General features: G+C 37.4%; 1 protein-coding gene and 1 pseudogene across 5 annotated transcripts in view; one reads left to right on the top strand and one right to left on the bottom strand.

Moving 5' to 3' along the window:
* Window positions 1–6,463, top strand: part of HECTD4 (HECT domain E3 ubiquitin protein ligase 4) — a 282,965-nt gene extending 276,502 nt beyond the window's left edge. For all 5 annotated transcript variants that reach the window (XM_077159888.1, XM_077159886.1, XM_077159887.1 and 2 more), the window contains exon 76: window positions 484–6,463. In XM_077159888.1, coding sequence (XP_077016003.1) covers window positions 484–620 — 137 coding nt within the window. In that variant the 3' untranslated portion in view covers window positions 621–6,463. The remainder of the gene's footprint in view (window positions 1–483) is intronic.
* LOC143682971 (outer kinetochore KNL1 complex subunit ZWINT pseudogene) lies at window positions 5,696–16,092 on the bottom strand (annotated as a pseudogene).
* Between the last annotated feature and the right edge of the window lie 634 nt (window positions 16,093–16,726).

The raw sequence follows: 16,726 nt of genomic DNA, 5'->3' as shown, positions 1-16,726 counted from the left end.
TTTTAACTCTCCCATCTTTTACATGTAGAAAAAAATCCAATTAAAACAGGACAAAACAAAATTTTAAAAATTAAATAATTGGGGTACATGGATGGTTCAGTGGTAGAATGCTCACTTTCCACGTGGGAAACCCAGGTTTGATTCCCAGACCATGCACCAAAAATATTAAAAAGTAAAAATAAAAATAATTGAAAAACAAAACACTGCTGTTCAAACAACCCTGTCTGCAACCAGATGGAATGCATGTCATCAGCATGGCACCTGTGCTATACAGCAGTTTTATGTCTGTCTATCCTTTTCTCCTACAAAATCTCCCCACATAACTAAGGCTTTCAACCCCTCTGCTGGGCCCTGGGGTAAGCTTAGTGCTGCTCAAAGAGGCAAGCCTGGAGGCAGAGGCCCACTGGGCCTCCCTGGAGATTCTAACAACCCCCCTCAAACTTGCCCTGCACCTCTAACTGCTGGCCCAATGTTTTTCTGTAGGTTCCCCAGACTCTCGCTACATCCGGGTGGAGACTTGCATGTTCATGATCAAACTTCCCCAGTACTCCTCTCTTGAGATCATGCTGGAGAAACTTCGTTGCGCCATTCACTACCGTGAAGATCCCCTAAGTGGCTGATGGGAAAGAACCTGGAGTTAGGCTGTCATTGAGGCACCAGTTCTGTCGGCCTGGGAAGCCCGTCACAGTGGGCACATCCCTTCAGGGCCCTGTGTTTAGAGGTGGAGACGTTTTGCTTTTCTGAACTTTTGTCCACATTCCAGGGCCTCCTGGAAGACTTAACCTTTTGTATTTGTACGTTTCGTGATGGGTCGGTTCTTTTGCTGCCTGTTTGTGGTATATCTGTAGGATAGTTTAGTTTCCAGAGAGTTTGTGTCTAATTTGATCTTCCTGGACATAGTCCCTCATGGCCACCGGATTCTGATGCCATGAAGTCCCAGCTCGTTTCTCATCACAGAGCCACCCAGCAGGAAGCTGGTGGTGAGATGATCCTAGCCATACAGAGTATCACGTTTTCTCTGCACAGCATCTCCACAAACAAGCCTGTGGCCAGCCCTGCCCTTCCTGCTTTGAGCTGGACCTCTGAAGGCTAACAGGCTTCCTTCTATCTTGGAATTATTGGGCCAGCTACCCAAATCTGTGAGACATACACATTGGGGGTAGTAGACGGCTCTGTGTGTTGAATTTTCCTGCTTTAGAACCTTGTTTAGGCTCAAGGTTTTTCTTGAGGAAGAGCCCACAGTTGTTCCCCTGGCCCCTTCCACCCAGACAACCCTGTCTGCTATCTGTCCCTTCTAAGGGCCTTGGTCTGAAAATTTTCCTGAGTACTCTTAGAAAAGACTAAAGGGTTTTATTCAGGTACTTTAGTTTTAAGTTGTTTGTAGAGCCAGGCTAAGTGATCCCAGCTCCAGGAGTTGAGAGGTAAAACGCAGACACCCACAGTTGGAGGGATGGTATTTAACTGGGGAGCCCTGTTCCCAAACTCTGAACAGGAAAGCATGATTCAAACCTATCCCACTTGTGTACTCAGAAACGGTCCTTCCTCACTCTGCACGTTTGTGGGTGTGGGAAACAGAGGAAAGGGCCACAGACTCAGTTTTGGAAGAGTTGATTGAGGTACACTGCTGAATTCAGGACTGACCTCAATGACTCATCCCTTCAAGGCCAGATGAAAAGGCCAGGGACATTCTCCTGCCCCTCTGGCTGGATTTGGGAATGAAGGAGGCTTTCCTGTCGAGTGTCCCTAACCCACCCAGCACCCCCCCTTCACCCCATATAAGCGTGTGTGCCAGGGTTGAGCTGCCTCCGAGTTCACCCAAAGCCCCAGTGCATTTGTGCCCAAAATAGGTCTTTGTCCAGTGGTACTTTGTTCGAGAGCAGTATATGCCATCTTTTGGACACTGTCGTTTTGGGCCTTGCCAGTTCTCACAGAATCACACCGCTGTATTTATTGTATAATATTGTGAATATTGGAAGTTCTGAGTGAATGCTGTCTGGAATACTTAGGAGAGTGAATGCTGGTGAGAGAAAGAGGATGTATGCCTCCTTCCTCTGCTGTGGCCCTGGCCTGTTGGAAAGATGTGTAAATTTTAGAGATAGAGCTGTTAGTGTCCATCGCCTCCCTATTATTCTCTAGGAAATGCATTAAAGGACCGTTATAGAAAAGATTCCCAACCTAAAAAAGATAAATCTGGGATTAAAAATGACTCTTGCCTCAATTATATTTTGATGCAAGAGTCATTTTTGGAGGTGAGTGCCCAAAATCAACTTCCTTGCTTTTGAAGGCATATGATCAGCTGCTTCCTCCCCGAGGGCCACAGACTGCTTGATGGGGAGGTCACATCAGGATGTATTGACAAAAAGGATCCTCTTATTTCATTTCTGTGTAATGAAAAAGCCTTTGGATTTACTAAAGGTGGCTTTTCCTCCCTTTATCTTTAAATTCTTGGTCTCCTCCAAGCCTTCCCGTTCCTTGAATGGATACAGAATTCTGCCAGCTACCTCCCCCAAGAGGAGTTTGGGAAGCTTCTGTTGGCCCATCACTTATTAGATGACACCTGTGACTTAAGATATCTGCTGCCAACATGACTGCTTGTCCCAGAGAGCACATTGAGGTCCAGACAAATCCAAACTTTGGCCCTAAAAAATGTGTGATGTAAAGTTACTTGATGTATATTTATTATAATTATTTATGGTTGCATTTAACAAACTTTTCATTCAATTTGATGCTGTTTACACCATTGCTGTGTAAAGGAAACTCACTACAGGAAAAAAAAAGTCACACCAATAAATAACCTTCATCTAATTTTGATTTACCTTAAGCGTTGTGTGATCATCTCCTCCTGCTGAGCAAATTCAGAGGCTGACATGCTTGGATGGCTTTGACACTTAAATGCCGCCAAGTGGCTAGGAATTAAAGTGTTTCTAATTATTATGGTCTCTTTGCCCTGGACATGATTCTTACTCCATTAAGGCTAGAATTACGCATTTTCCCTCCCCACCCCTAAGCCTATGCTTTTCATGTATAAATTATGATTAAAGGGATGGAAGCCCAAGGTGGAAGCCATATCTAACCCTGCATGTTAGAGGGAACAATTCTCACAGCTGGCAAAGAAATGGAAAAAGTTCCTGGTCCCACTAGCCAATGTGGAAAATTTTATAATTCATGGGGAATCTGTTTTGCCTTAGTGGTGGAGTAAAATGAGCACTAGACTAAGTAACTGCTCTGATCCTATCTAATTTAAGATTTAGATCCTATCTAAAGCTTAAAAGTAACTGGTGTGGAGAACAAAGCTCATATATATTTACAGGAATAATAACCCAACACCCAATATAGTAAATTTCATGTCTAGTATCCAGTAAAAAATAGCAGGCCTGCAAAGAAGCATGAAAACACAATCCAGAAAAACCTACTGAAACTGGTACAGAAATAACACTAATGATAGAATTAGTAGGCAACAGCATGAAAATAATATCTGGATTTCCATATGGACAAGAAGCTAAAAAAACATTAAAATATTTTTAATGTAAAAAAACATGTAAAATATGAAGATTACAAAACAACTTCTAAAGATGAAAACTATAATTCTGAGATGAAAAATACACTGGATGGGTTAAAGGCAGATTAGACATCACAGAAGAAAAAATTAGTGAACTTGAAGGTACAACAACAAAATTGTATCAGAAACACAGAGAATCCAAAAGAGAAAAGAAAAAAAAAGAGCATCAGTGAGCTGTGGGACAACTTCAAGTGGCCTAATATATGTATAAATATAATCCTTTGGTATGAAAAAACAGAAAAAAATAGCTGATCAAGTAATGACTACAAAATATCCCAAATTTGATGAAAACTATAAAACAAAGATCCTAGAAGATTAATGAAACTTGAGCATAAGAAATGTGGAGAAAAATACATGAAGGTATATCATAATCAAGTTACTTAAAACCGGTGGTAAAGAGAATACCTTAAAATATCACACGCCCCCTCCCCCCCCAAAAAAGACTAATTATATACAGAGGAGCGAAGATAAGGATGTGGCTGATTTCTCATTAGTAACAGTACAAGCAAGAAGATAGTAGCGCAACATATTTAAAGTACTGAAAGAAAAAGGCTATAATTCTATACATAAAAAATACATCTTTCAAAAGTGAAGGAGAAATAGACATTTTCAGATATAAAAAATTGAAAGAATTCATCACCATCTGACCTATATGAGCACAAAGTTAATGGAAGTCCTTCAAGTGGAAGAAAAATACCAGATCGAAATCTGAATATACATAAATAAAGAGCACCAAGAATAATAATTATATTGATAAATGTAAAAGACATTTATAAAGTTTAAATATCTTTAAGAGATAATTATGTAAACAAAAGTAACACATACTGGGGATTTGTAACAAATGCAGAAATATATGACAATAGTACAAAGGCCAGGAGGGGAGAAATGAAGTATGCTTGTTGTGAAACTAAATGTAAAGTGTTATAATTACTTGAAAGTAGACTGTGATAAATTAAAGATATATGCTATAAACCCTATAGCAAAGACTAAACAGAATAGTTACAAGCCAATAAAGGAGATAAATGGTGGGCTCATATTCGAAATATTCCCAAAAAAAGGCAAAACAAACAAAAAAAAGATATGGAAGAACACATGAGACAAAGAGAAAACAAATACGAGGTGGTAGACTTAAACCCAGCCATACATAAGGAAATGTAAATGGTCTAAATAACCCAATTTTAAGGCAATTTTAAGGATTGTCAGATTGGAACAAAACACAAACAACAACATATACCTCTGCATGCTGCCTACGAGAACTCCACTTAAAATATGAAGATATAAACAGGAAAAAAATAGAAGGATGGAAAAAGGCACACTATGCTGACACTAACCAAAAGAAAGCTGGAGTGGATATATTAATATCAGATAAAGTATATTTTATTTTAGTTTTACAGCGTATATTTAGAACAAAGATTATTACAAGGGACACGATGATATAGGGGCCTTAATATTTTTTTAAAAATAACCTATTATAAATGTTTATGTACCTAATAACAGAGCCACAAAATAATGAAACAGAAACTGATACAATTACAAGAAAAAAATAGGCAAATCCACAATTAGAGACAGAACTTGAAATCCCCTCTCAATGACTGATAGAACAAGTAGACAGAAAACTAGTAAAGATATAAAGGCTTGAACAACACTATCAAGCAAATTGACCTAATGGCATTTATAAAACATACCACCCAACAAAAGTAGCATGCATATCCTTTTAAAGTGTGTACAAAACACTTATGGCCTATAGCAACTTCTAGGCCATTAAACAAGTTTCCATAAATGTGAAAGGGTTCAGGTCGTACAAAGTATGTTTTCTGACTATTGTGTAATTAAATTAAAAATCAATAGCAAAAAGAAACCTAAAAAAGTATCCAAATGTTTGGAAACTAAATTATATTCTTATATGTAACCCACGTCAAAGAATAAATCAAAAAGGAAATTAGAAAATAGTCTGAACTTAATGAAAACGAAAGAAATACAAAGTTTGTGAGATGTAGTTAAAGCAATACTTGGAGGAAAATTTATAATACTAAACATATATTTAAAAAGAAGAAATATTTCAATCAATGACTTCAGCTGGAAATAAATGAAATGGAAGACAAAAAAAAAAAAAAGGAAAATCAATGGAACCAGAAGATGGCTCAATGTGAGCAATAAACCCCTCTAAACAAGGGGTTGCAAAACCATGACTCCAGATCCCCATTTTGTACCTAAAGTTTTATTGGAACAGCCTCACCCATTCATTTGCATCTTTCTCAAAAATCAGTTGACCTTATCCATGTGAATTCACTTCTGGGTTCACCGTTCTATTCTGTTGATCTGTGTGTGGATCCCTCCAATACCACGCTGTCTTTATTAATGTGACTATATAGTATAAGTCTTAATACTGGGTAGAGGGATTTCTCCCACTTTATTTTCCTTTGTCAAAATTCTAGGGTTCTGTGCTTTTCCGTGTAAGTTTTAGAATAAGCCTATCTATGTTTACAAAAAAAAAAACTTGCTTGGATTTTCATAGGATTGCATTATACCTGTAAATCAATTTGGGGAAAACAGATTACTACATTGAGTCTTCCAATTTATGAACACACTTTATCTCTCCATTTATTTGTCTCTGATTGCTTTCATCATTTTGTAATTTTCAGCATATAGATCATATATACTGTGTACTGTATACCTTAATGCTTTCTTTGGAGTAATTGTAAAGGATATTTTAATTTGTTTCCATATGTTCACTGTTAGTATATAAATATGTGAAGGATTTTTGCATGTTGTGTATATTTTGTAACCTTGCTGAACTCACTTATTAGTTGTAGTTTTGGTTTGGTTTGGAAGATTCATTGGGATTTTCTAGATAGATCATAATTTAATTTGCAAATAAAATGGTTTTAATTTCTTCTTTTCCAACCTGCATGCCTTTTATTTCTTTATCTTGCTTTTATTGCAGCCACTAGAACTCAAGAGTGGTAAGAGCAGATATCCTTGCCTTATTGCTTACCTTAGAAGAAAAAATTCAGTCTTTCAACCTTAGGTAAAGGTTATCTATAGGTTTTTGTAAATATTCACATCAAGTTAAGGAATATTCTCTAACTTGTTCAGAGTTTTATCACAAATAGGTGTTGGATTTTATCAAATGCTTTTTCTGTACCAAATTATATCATCATATGTTTATGCTTCAGCTTTTTTATATCTTACATTGATTGGCTGCTGAATGTTGAACTTTGTCGATGCATAATTTTTTTATGCATTGATGGATTTAGTTTGCTAATATTTTAGTGAGGATTTTTTCATGTGTTCATGAGGGAATAATGGTCTTTAGTTTTCCTTTTTTGTACTTTCTAGTTTGGGTATCAGGGTAATACCAGCTTCATAAAATGAACTGAGAAGTGTTTCCTCCTCTTCTGTTTTTTGGGATAGACTGTATAAAATTGGTGGTAATTCTTTAAATGTTTTGTAGAATTCTACCATGAAACCATCTGGGCCTGGATTTTTCTTAAGGAGCTTTTATTTAGGAATTCAATTTATTTAGTGGCTATGGGACTATTCAGACTGTCTATATGATTTTGGTTGAGTTTTAATAGTGAATTTTGAGAAAGTGACCCATTTCTCTCATTCCCTTTGAAGTGCTCTTCTGATTAAGATGGGCCCATTCAAGGTAATCTGCCTTTTTTTTTAAAAATTCAGCCAGCTGATTTGGACCTTATTATACCTGCAAAATCCCTTCAGCTTTGTCATATTATGTAACCTGATAATGAAAGGGATGAAACTTAAGTTTAAAATGCTCAACTTTTGGAAGAGAATTTGGGGAAAAGAAAAGACAGCAAGGAATTATTTCTCTTTTTGGAGGCAGGGATTTTGGGTGCATGCAATACTTTTTTTAAAAAAATAATGAAACCAATTTATTTAATTTCACACTTCATTTGTATTTCAAAACTTACCCATATTTGGCTCAATGAGATATAAAAATTGTGATACAAATTGCATAAATTCTACAACTCAATAATGTCAATACGTCTATTGATACAGAAACGCTCTAAAATGAGAAAATTAGCACTGCATAAAATTAGTTATGCCATTTTCAAAGTATGCAAAACTTTTCAGATTTTATGCCTAATAATTTTACATATTTATGTAGATGCTTACTGTACTTCCCTTTGGAAGAACAAATTCATGAAAATAACACCTCAATAAAATATACAATCCCAATTAAATATGAATATGTACTGGTAGGCAGAGGGAAGAAAAGAGAATTATTTTCAGAAACAGTCATGACCTTCACTGACCACCATTGCTGCAAAAAGAATGTACAAATTTAGTACTATAAAAAATTGTAGCAGAAGATACTCGTTCAATTTATGGCAAAGAATAATGTTAGAAGTAAAACTTGAGAGAGGTTCCAAGACGGCAGCTTAGTGAGGTGTGGAATTTAGTTCTTCCTTCAGATCAGCTAGTAAACAGCCAGCAACAATACAGAATAACTGTTGTGGCCACATCAGGGACCGGACACACAGTGTACACCAGTCTGGACAACCTGAACCAGCTGCGATCCCACAGAACCTTGAGTTCCCCTAGCCGTGGAGGCCCCCCTCCCCCCACAGGCTGGTTCCAGAGGGAAAGGAAAGAGCCTTCACTAACAGCAAGGGGCTGAGCTCAACCAAGCTCCAATTGTGGAATTAACAAATTCCGACTACTAAAAATAGGCCCCCAGCTCAATTAAACCGCGAATAAAAGCTGAAGTTAACAGTTTTCACACCAGTGCAGAGGAAAGAGGATGGACAAACAAAAAAAACAAAAAGGAGGTTTTTTTTTATCAGACAGCACAAAATACTTGAAAAGATCTGGACCCTAAGAAAAAAGAGGGGCACAGAGGACCTGGAGATACACAGAGCAACAAATGAACTTAAACTCTTGATTAAAAAACCCAAGGAATGGGGGTTCCTGCTCTGAAAAGGATCCACCCACCGGTGCTTCTACTGCTTAGCTACTCTATATACAGCTACAAGGCTTCTCAGGCTCCAACTGCCCCAGGCAAGGGTAGAATTAAGCTTGTCTGAGAGACACAGAGGCTGGTCAGGTGAAAGGAGGTGATTCCCTGAGGCTGCGCCTTCCCCAGAAGAGGGGTGGGGCCCAGCTCAGGAGGAATCCCTCTGTCAAGGAAACCAGACCCCAGGGACTGGAAAACTGAAGCCAGTAAACCCAGCCTACATCTCTGTTTCAACCACGCCCCCAACAGGGAGACTCTGCTGAAGTTAAAGCTAGCGCCTCACTTTACGCTGGTGGGACCTACAGGCAGACAAGTACCACATACTGGGCAGGGTAGGAAAAACACAGAGTCCAGAGGCTTCACAGGAAAGTCTGTCAACCTGCTGGGTCTCACCCTCAGGGAAAACTGATGCAGGTGACTTATTCCTCATGAGAGGAGGCCAGTCTGATCTGGGAAAACCTGACTGAAGTCTATAATACTGAAGGAGACCCTCCTAAGGGGGAAAAATGGGGGCACCATAAAGGCAGGGCAAGAAACAAGAAAACAAGAAGTGAAAAATTCTGATCCATTATTCAAAACCTATGCTAGAAAAAGAGGACAAACAAAATCTATCCTAGAGGTCTAGAATAAGCTGAACTGAATGTCAAAGAACAGAGAACAAAGCCATCCAGCAAGAAAATCCTGGGTAAAAGAGGGAAAACAATCCCCAGAATAAACTAATTAAGGAAATTAAATGCCTAAACACTAGCAAAAAATAACGAATCATACTAGGAAAATTAAAGACATGGCCCAGTCAAAGGGACAAACCAACAATTCAAGTGAGATACAGGAGTTGAAAAAATTCAGGATGTTCAAACAGACATGGAAAATCTCATCAAAAATCAAATCAACGAATTGAGGGAGGCTATAAAGAAGGCAATGAGTGAAAAAAAGAAGAAATTTAAAGTCTGAAAAAAATCACAGAACTTATGGGAATGAAAGGCACAGTAGAAGAGATGAAAAAAGTAATGGAAACTTACAATGTTAGATTTCAAGAGGCAGAAGATAGGTTTAGTGAACTGGAGGACGGGACATCTGAAATCCAACAAGCAAAAGAAAATATAGGTAAAATGGAAAAATATGAACAGGGACTCAGGGAATTGAATGACAATATGAAGCACTTGAATATACGTGTTGCGGTGTCCCAGAAGGAGAAGAGAAGGGAAAAGGAGGAGAAAAACTAATGGAGGAAATTATCACTGAAAATTTCCCAACTCTTATGAAAGACTTAAAATTGCAGATCCAAGAAGTGCAGCATACCCCAAAGAGAATAGATCCAAACAGATGTACTCCAAGACACTTACTAATCAGAATGTCAGATGTCAAAGAGGAACAGACAATCTTGAAAGCAGCAAGAGAAAAGCAATCCATCACATACAAGGGAAGCCCAATAAGACTAAGTGTGTAGATTTCTCAGCAGAAACCATGGAGGCAAGAAGACAGTGGTATGATATATTTACGTTACTAAAAGAGAAAAACTGCCAACCAAAAATTCTATATTCACAAAATTATCCTTCAAAAATGAGAGATTAAAATATTTTCAAACAATCACTCAGAAAATGTGTGACTACGAGACAGGTTCTGAAATACAAAATACTAAAGGGAACACTACAGGCAAATAGGAAAAGACAGGAGAGAGAGGTGTGGAGAAAAGTGTAGAAATGAAGATTATCAGTAAAGGAAAAAAGAGAAAAAAATTAGATATGACATATAAAATCCAAAAGGTAAAAAGGTAGAAGTACTGCCCTTATGGTAATAACACTAAATGTTAATGGATTAAACTCCCCAATCAAAAGACATAGACTGGCAGAATGGATTAAAAAACAGGACCCATCTATATGCTGTCTACAGGAGATACAGTTTAGACCCAAAGACAAACATACATTGAAAGTGAAAGGTTGGGAAAAGATATTTCACGCAAACAACAATCAGAAAAGAGTAGGAGTAGCTATGCTAATATCCAGCAAATTAGACTTCAAATGTAAAACATTTAAAAGAGACAAAGTAGGGAAACTAAGTATTAATAAAAGGGACAATTCAACAAGAAGACATGACAGTCATAAATATTTATGCACAGAGCCAGAGTGCTCCAAAATACATGAGGAAAACACTGAAAAGAGAAATGGATACATATAATAGTTGGAGACTTAATTCCCCACTCTCATCAACAGATAGAACACCTAGACAGAGGATCAATAAAGAAACAGAGAATTTGAATAATACAATAAATGAACTAGACTTAACAGACATTTATAGAACATTATACCCCACAACAGGATACACCTTTTTCTCAAGTGCTCATGGATCATTCTCAAGGATAGCCCATATGGTAGGTCATAAAGCAAGTCTCAATAAATTTAAAAAGATTGAAATCATACAAAACATTTCCTCAGATCATAAAGGAATGAAGTTGGAAATCAATAATAGGCAGAGTGCCAGAAAATTCACTAATATATGGAAGATCAACAACACACTCTTAAATAACCACGTCAAGGAAGAAGTTACAAGAGAAATCAGTAAATATCTCAAGGCAAATGAAAATGAAAACACAACATATCAAAATTTATGGGATGCAGCAAAGGCAGTGCTAAGAGGGAAATTTATTGCCCTAAATGCCTTTATCAAAAAAGAAGAAACTGCAAAAATCAAGGAATTAACTGTTCACTTGGAAGAACTAGAGATAGAACAGCAAACTAACTCCAAAGCAAGCAAAAGGAAAGAAATAATGAAGATTAGAGCAGAAATGAATGAAATTGAAAACATGAAAACATTTGAGAAAATCAACAAAATCAGAAGCTGGTTCTATGAGAAAATAAGATTGATGGACCCTTAGCAAGGTTGACAAAAAGAAGAAGAGAGAGGATGCAAAGAAATAAAATCAGAAATGGAAGAGGAGACAAAACCACTGGCCCCACAGAAATAAAGGAGGAATTGAGAGGATACTATGAACAACTTTATGCTAATCAATGAGACAATGTAGATTAAATGGACAACTTCCTAGAAAGGCATGAATAACCAACATTGACTCGATAAGAAATAGACGACCTCAACAAACCAATCACAAGTAAAGAAACTAAATCAGTCATTAAGAAGCTCCCCAAAAAGAAAAGTCCAGGACCATATTATGGCTTCACATGTGAATTCTACCAAACATTCAAGAAAGAATTAGTACCAATCCTGCTCAAACACTTCAAAAAAAAACTGAAGAGGAGGGAAGATTACCTAACTCATTCTATGAAGCCAACATCACGCTCATACCAAAGCCAAAGATACTACAAGAAAAGAAAATTACAGACCAATCTCTCTAATGAATATGGATGCAAAAATCCTCAATAAAATTCTTGCAAATCGAATCCAGCAGCACATCAAAAGAATTATACACCATCACCAAGTAGGATTCATCCCAGGTATGCAAGGATAGTTCAACATAAGAAAATCAATTAATGTAAACACCATATCAACAAATCAAAGCAGAAAAGCCACATTATCATCTTCATTGATGTAGAAAAGGATAGGAATAGAAGGGAACTTCCTCAACATGATAAAGGGAATATATGAAAAACCCACAGCTAACATCATCCTCAATGGAGAAAAACTGAAAACTTTACCCTGAAGATCAGGAACAAGACAGAGATGTCCACTGTCACCACTGTTATTCAACATTGTGTGGAAGTTCTAGCCAGAGCAATTAGACAAGGGGGAAAAAAGGCATCAAAATTGGAAAGGAAGAAGTAAAACTCTCACTGTTTGCAGATGATATGATACTATATGTCAAAAACCCCAAAAAATCCACAGCAAAACTACTAGAGCTAATAAATGAGTACAGCAGGTTACAAGATCAACACTCAAAAATCTGCAGTGTTTCTGTACACTAGTGGTGAGCAATCTGAAGGGAAAATCAAGAAAAAAATCCATTTATAATTGCAACCAAAAGAATAAAATATTTAGGAATAAATTTAAGGATACAAAAGACCTATACAAAGAAAATTATGAGAAATTACTAAAAGAAATCACAGAAGACCTAAATAAATGGAAGGGCATACCATGTTCATGGATTGGAAGACTAAATATAGTTAAGATGTCAATTCTACCTAAACTGATTTATAGATTCAATGCAATACCAAATACAATCCCAAAAACTTACTTTTCAGAAATAGAAAAACCAATAACCAAATATACCTGGAAGGGCAGGGTGCCCCAAATAGCTAAAAATACCGAGAAAGAAAAATGAAGTCAAAGGTCTCATACTACCTGACTTTAAGAAGTATTATGAAGCCACAGTGGTCAAAACAACATGGTACTGGCCTAAAGATAGATATACTGACCAATGGAATCGAATAGAGTGTTCAGATATAGACCCTCTCATCTATGAACAGTTGACCTTTGATAAGGCAGTCAAGCCAACTCACCTGGGACAGAACAGTCTCTTCAATAAGTGGTGCTTGGAGAACTGGATATCCATATGCAAAAGAATGAAAGAACATCCATATCTCACAACTTATACAAAAATTAACTCAAAATGGATCAAAGACATAAACATCAGATATAAGACCAACTTTTAGAAGAAAATATAGGGAAATATCTTATAAAACTTGTAATGGGAGGCAGTTTCCTAGATCTTACATCCAAAGCATGAGCATTGAAAGAAATAGGTAAGAGGGAACTCCTCAAAATTAAACACTTATGTGCATCAAAGAAATTTGTCAAGAAAGTAAAAAGACAGCCTACACGATGGGAGACAATATTTGGAAACAACATATCAGATAAGGGTCTAATATCCAGGATATATAAAGAGATTGTTCAACTCAACAGCAAAAAGACAAACAACCCAATTACAAAATGGGCAAAAGACATGAACAGACACTTCTCAGAAGAGGAAATACAAATGGCTACAAGGCACATAAAAAGATGCTCAACTTCCCTAGCTATTAAGGAAATGCAAATCAAAACCACAATGAGCTATCATCTCACACCCACCAGAATGGCCATTTCAATAAAACAGAAAATGACAAGTGTGGAGAGGATATGGAAAAAGAGGCACACATATCCACTGTTGGTGGGAAAGTAAAATGGTACAACCACTGTGAAAGGCAGTTTGGCAGTTCCTCAGGAAGCTAAGTATAGAACTGTGATATGATCTGGCAATACCACTGCTAGGTATCTATTCAGAGGACATGAGGGCAAGGACACAAATGGACATCTACACACCAGTGTTTATAGCAGCATTATTTACAATTGCCAAGAGATGGAAACAGCCCAAATGTCCTTCAGCAGATGAGTGGCTAAATAAGCTGTGGTATATACATATGAAGTTGTCCTGGAGGTTATTCTTACACATTATAGAGATAACCCCCTTTTAGTTTATGTATTAGAGAGGCTAGAGGGAAGTGCCTCAAACTATAGAGCTGTATTCTAGTAGCCGTGTTTCTTGAAGATGATTGTATAATGATCTGTGCAGTGTGACTGATTGTGAAAACCTTGTGTCTGATGCTCCTTTTATCTCTGGTATGGATAGATGAGTTAAAAATACAGATTAAAAATAAATAAACGGGAACAAATGTTAAAATAAATTGAATAGAATGAAACATTAGTGATCAATGAAAGGGAGTGCCAAGGGGTATAGAAAAAATAGAGGAACAAAAGTCAAAATATATTGGGTTTTATATTGGAAAAACTATATTGGAAATACTAGTGGTCAATGAGAGGGATGGGGTAAGAGGTATGGTATATAAGTGTTTTTTTTTTTTCTTTTTCTTTTCTGGAGTGATGAAATGTTCTAAGAAATGATCATGGTGATGAATTACAACTATGTGATGATATTGTGAGCCACTGATTATACACCAAGTATGGAACGTTCATATGTTAAGAATGTTGGAGTTTGTATGTTGTTTTGTTTGTTCAATAAAAATATTTTATGCAACTATGTGATGATATTGTGAATTACTGATTATATATGTAGAACGGAATGATCAAAATAGAAATGTTTGCATTTATTTGGTGTTTTTTTTTGGTATTTAAAAAAATTAAAATAAAGCACTTACATCTGTCAAAAAATATTTTAAAAATAAATGAAGTAAAACTTGAGTTATATGACTTTCAAAATTGCAAAGATGGAAAGAGAGGGATTAGATGTATTGAAACTATTCAGGATAATAAGAATTTGTGGCAATATGCAGAAAAAAAATAAATACATAGAAGATATAATCTGATGAAAAAATAACAAGCATATTCTGACCTCTAGATAACAATACATACCACAATTCTAAAATATATCTTCTTTCCAAGCTTACATGAAACATTTTAAAAATAAACATTAAAGGCTGTAACTCCCTCACCAAATTTCAATGTTTTTATTGTATAGATGACATCCTCTAATCAAATTAGAATAAATTTAGTAAAGCATAGTCTTAAACGTTTGAGAAAACAAAAATCTAAACATGTGAGCTTATCATTTGATAAACACAGGAATTTACAAGAGAAGAATATTTTCTCCATCCTGGGTTGTTGTCATTAGTCAGACTGTGCTCAGGAGTTCATAGTTCATCCTGCAATAAATGTGGGCCAGGGAGCTGTTCTTGCATCCTATCCCATGCTTGTTGTCCTATAGGGAACCACGACAAGCTTGCATGTTCAGAAGGTTGTGGCCCATCAGCCTTAGAAGACAAAACCTTCTTTTCCCGTAGTGTCCCCAGTATTCTGCTCCTGGGGTTGGATTAGCTGCTGGGCTTATCCAGAAGATCTAGGTGGAGAGGGAGCCCTTGTGGTGGTTCTGCCTCAGTCGCAGGGAATAACAACTCTTCTGGGTTTATAGAAGCTGGGGGAAGGCCTGGTGCCTCTGCATCTTGTCCTGCTCCTGCCCTGCCTGCTGCTTTAGGATGCCAAGTTCATAATACAGCCATTCAACCTCCTGATGAGTCCATCTCACGCTCCCTCACCTCTGCTGAAACCTTTGACAGATGCCTTAGACACGTCTCCTGTTGCAGCTGCCACTGCTTCTGAGCTACTACGATTTGCCCACAGCCACCTGCTTCTTGGCCTGGAGCTGTTCAAGGCCTCCTGGAGCTGGGCCCACTCTCTGAGGGCCTCCTCCAATTGAGGCAGAACCTGGAACAGAACACATGCTCTTGGTAGGTAGCTTTCAGCTCTTTCCCGTGTTCTTTGGCTGCAGTTGCAGTCTGCCATCTCGTATCTTCAGAAGCCAAGAGTTCCAGGCCCTCAGCAATGTCCTCATGCACCAAGAAGTCCTGCAGGAAGTCTACTACCTGTAGTTGGCTGCAGAGCAGCTTTTCCTTCTTCCAGAAGTCCATCACAAGCTTAGCCAGGATCTGGGCAGTCACCTCTGCCTCATCCTGCAAGCTTACAGTCTTCGGGATGGCTGTCACCTCAGCCAGGACCTCTAGGGCTGCAGCCTGGGCCTGTCTCAGTCACCTCTATTTCCCCCCGGGTTGCACTTCCCCGCTACTTGGTTGCATGCAATACTTTTTAAAATAATATTTTCAAAAAGTACATCCATTATAGAACATTTAAAAAGTATAGATTATTAAACAAAAAAACAATCAACCACTGCTATTTTACGCATACTTTCTTCACTCAGGTCTATCACCAACCCAATAAACAAAGTTAGGAGACAACTATTTTCTGATGCAGCTGGAAAGAGGACTATTAATATTTCTTCCCAATTCTGCGACATCCCAGGGGATTTTCACAATGCCAGAAGCAGTACAAGTCTCAATCCTCCTAGCAGCTTTCACCTGAAACATGAAGATCTTTCTGAGCTAATCAAATCCTACAGATTGTGTTTTATTGTAGGTATATGTGCTATAAAATAAAGCATATAATCACACAGTATTATGTTTTTTTGTTGTTGTTCTGGCTTCTTTTGCTCAGTTTAATTATTTTCAGATCTGGATTTGAGTCCTGACTCTGCCATGAAATAGCTTATGCAAGTCACTGCAGTTCCTGTGTCTCGAGTTTCATTTTTGAAATGAAGACAATTCTTTTTGGCTTTTCCACTCCCCAGCAGACTTGCTGGGAAGCTCAAAATGACACAAGATATTTGATGGTGCCCTGCAAATTGTGATGTGCTGAGAGGTAACAGATAACTCTGCTAAGAATGAAGACTTTTAAGGAATCGGCCTTTATTCTGC

The sequence above is a fragment of the Tamandua tetradactyla genome, chromosome 5 (assembly GCF_023851605.1).
Source record: "Tamandua tetradactyla isolate mTamTet1 chromosome 5, mTamTet1.pri, whole genome shotgun sequence".
In the NCBI taxonomy this organism is placed as follows: domain Eukaryota; kingdom Metazoa; phylum Chordata; class Mammalia; order Pilosa; family Myrmecophagidae; genus Tamandua; species Tamandua tetradactyla.
This window is presented reverse-complemented; position numbering and strand designations above follow the sequence as displayed.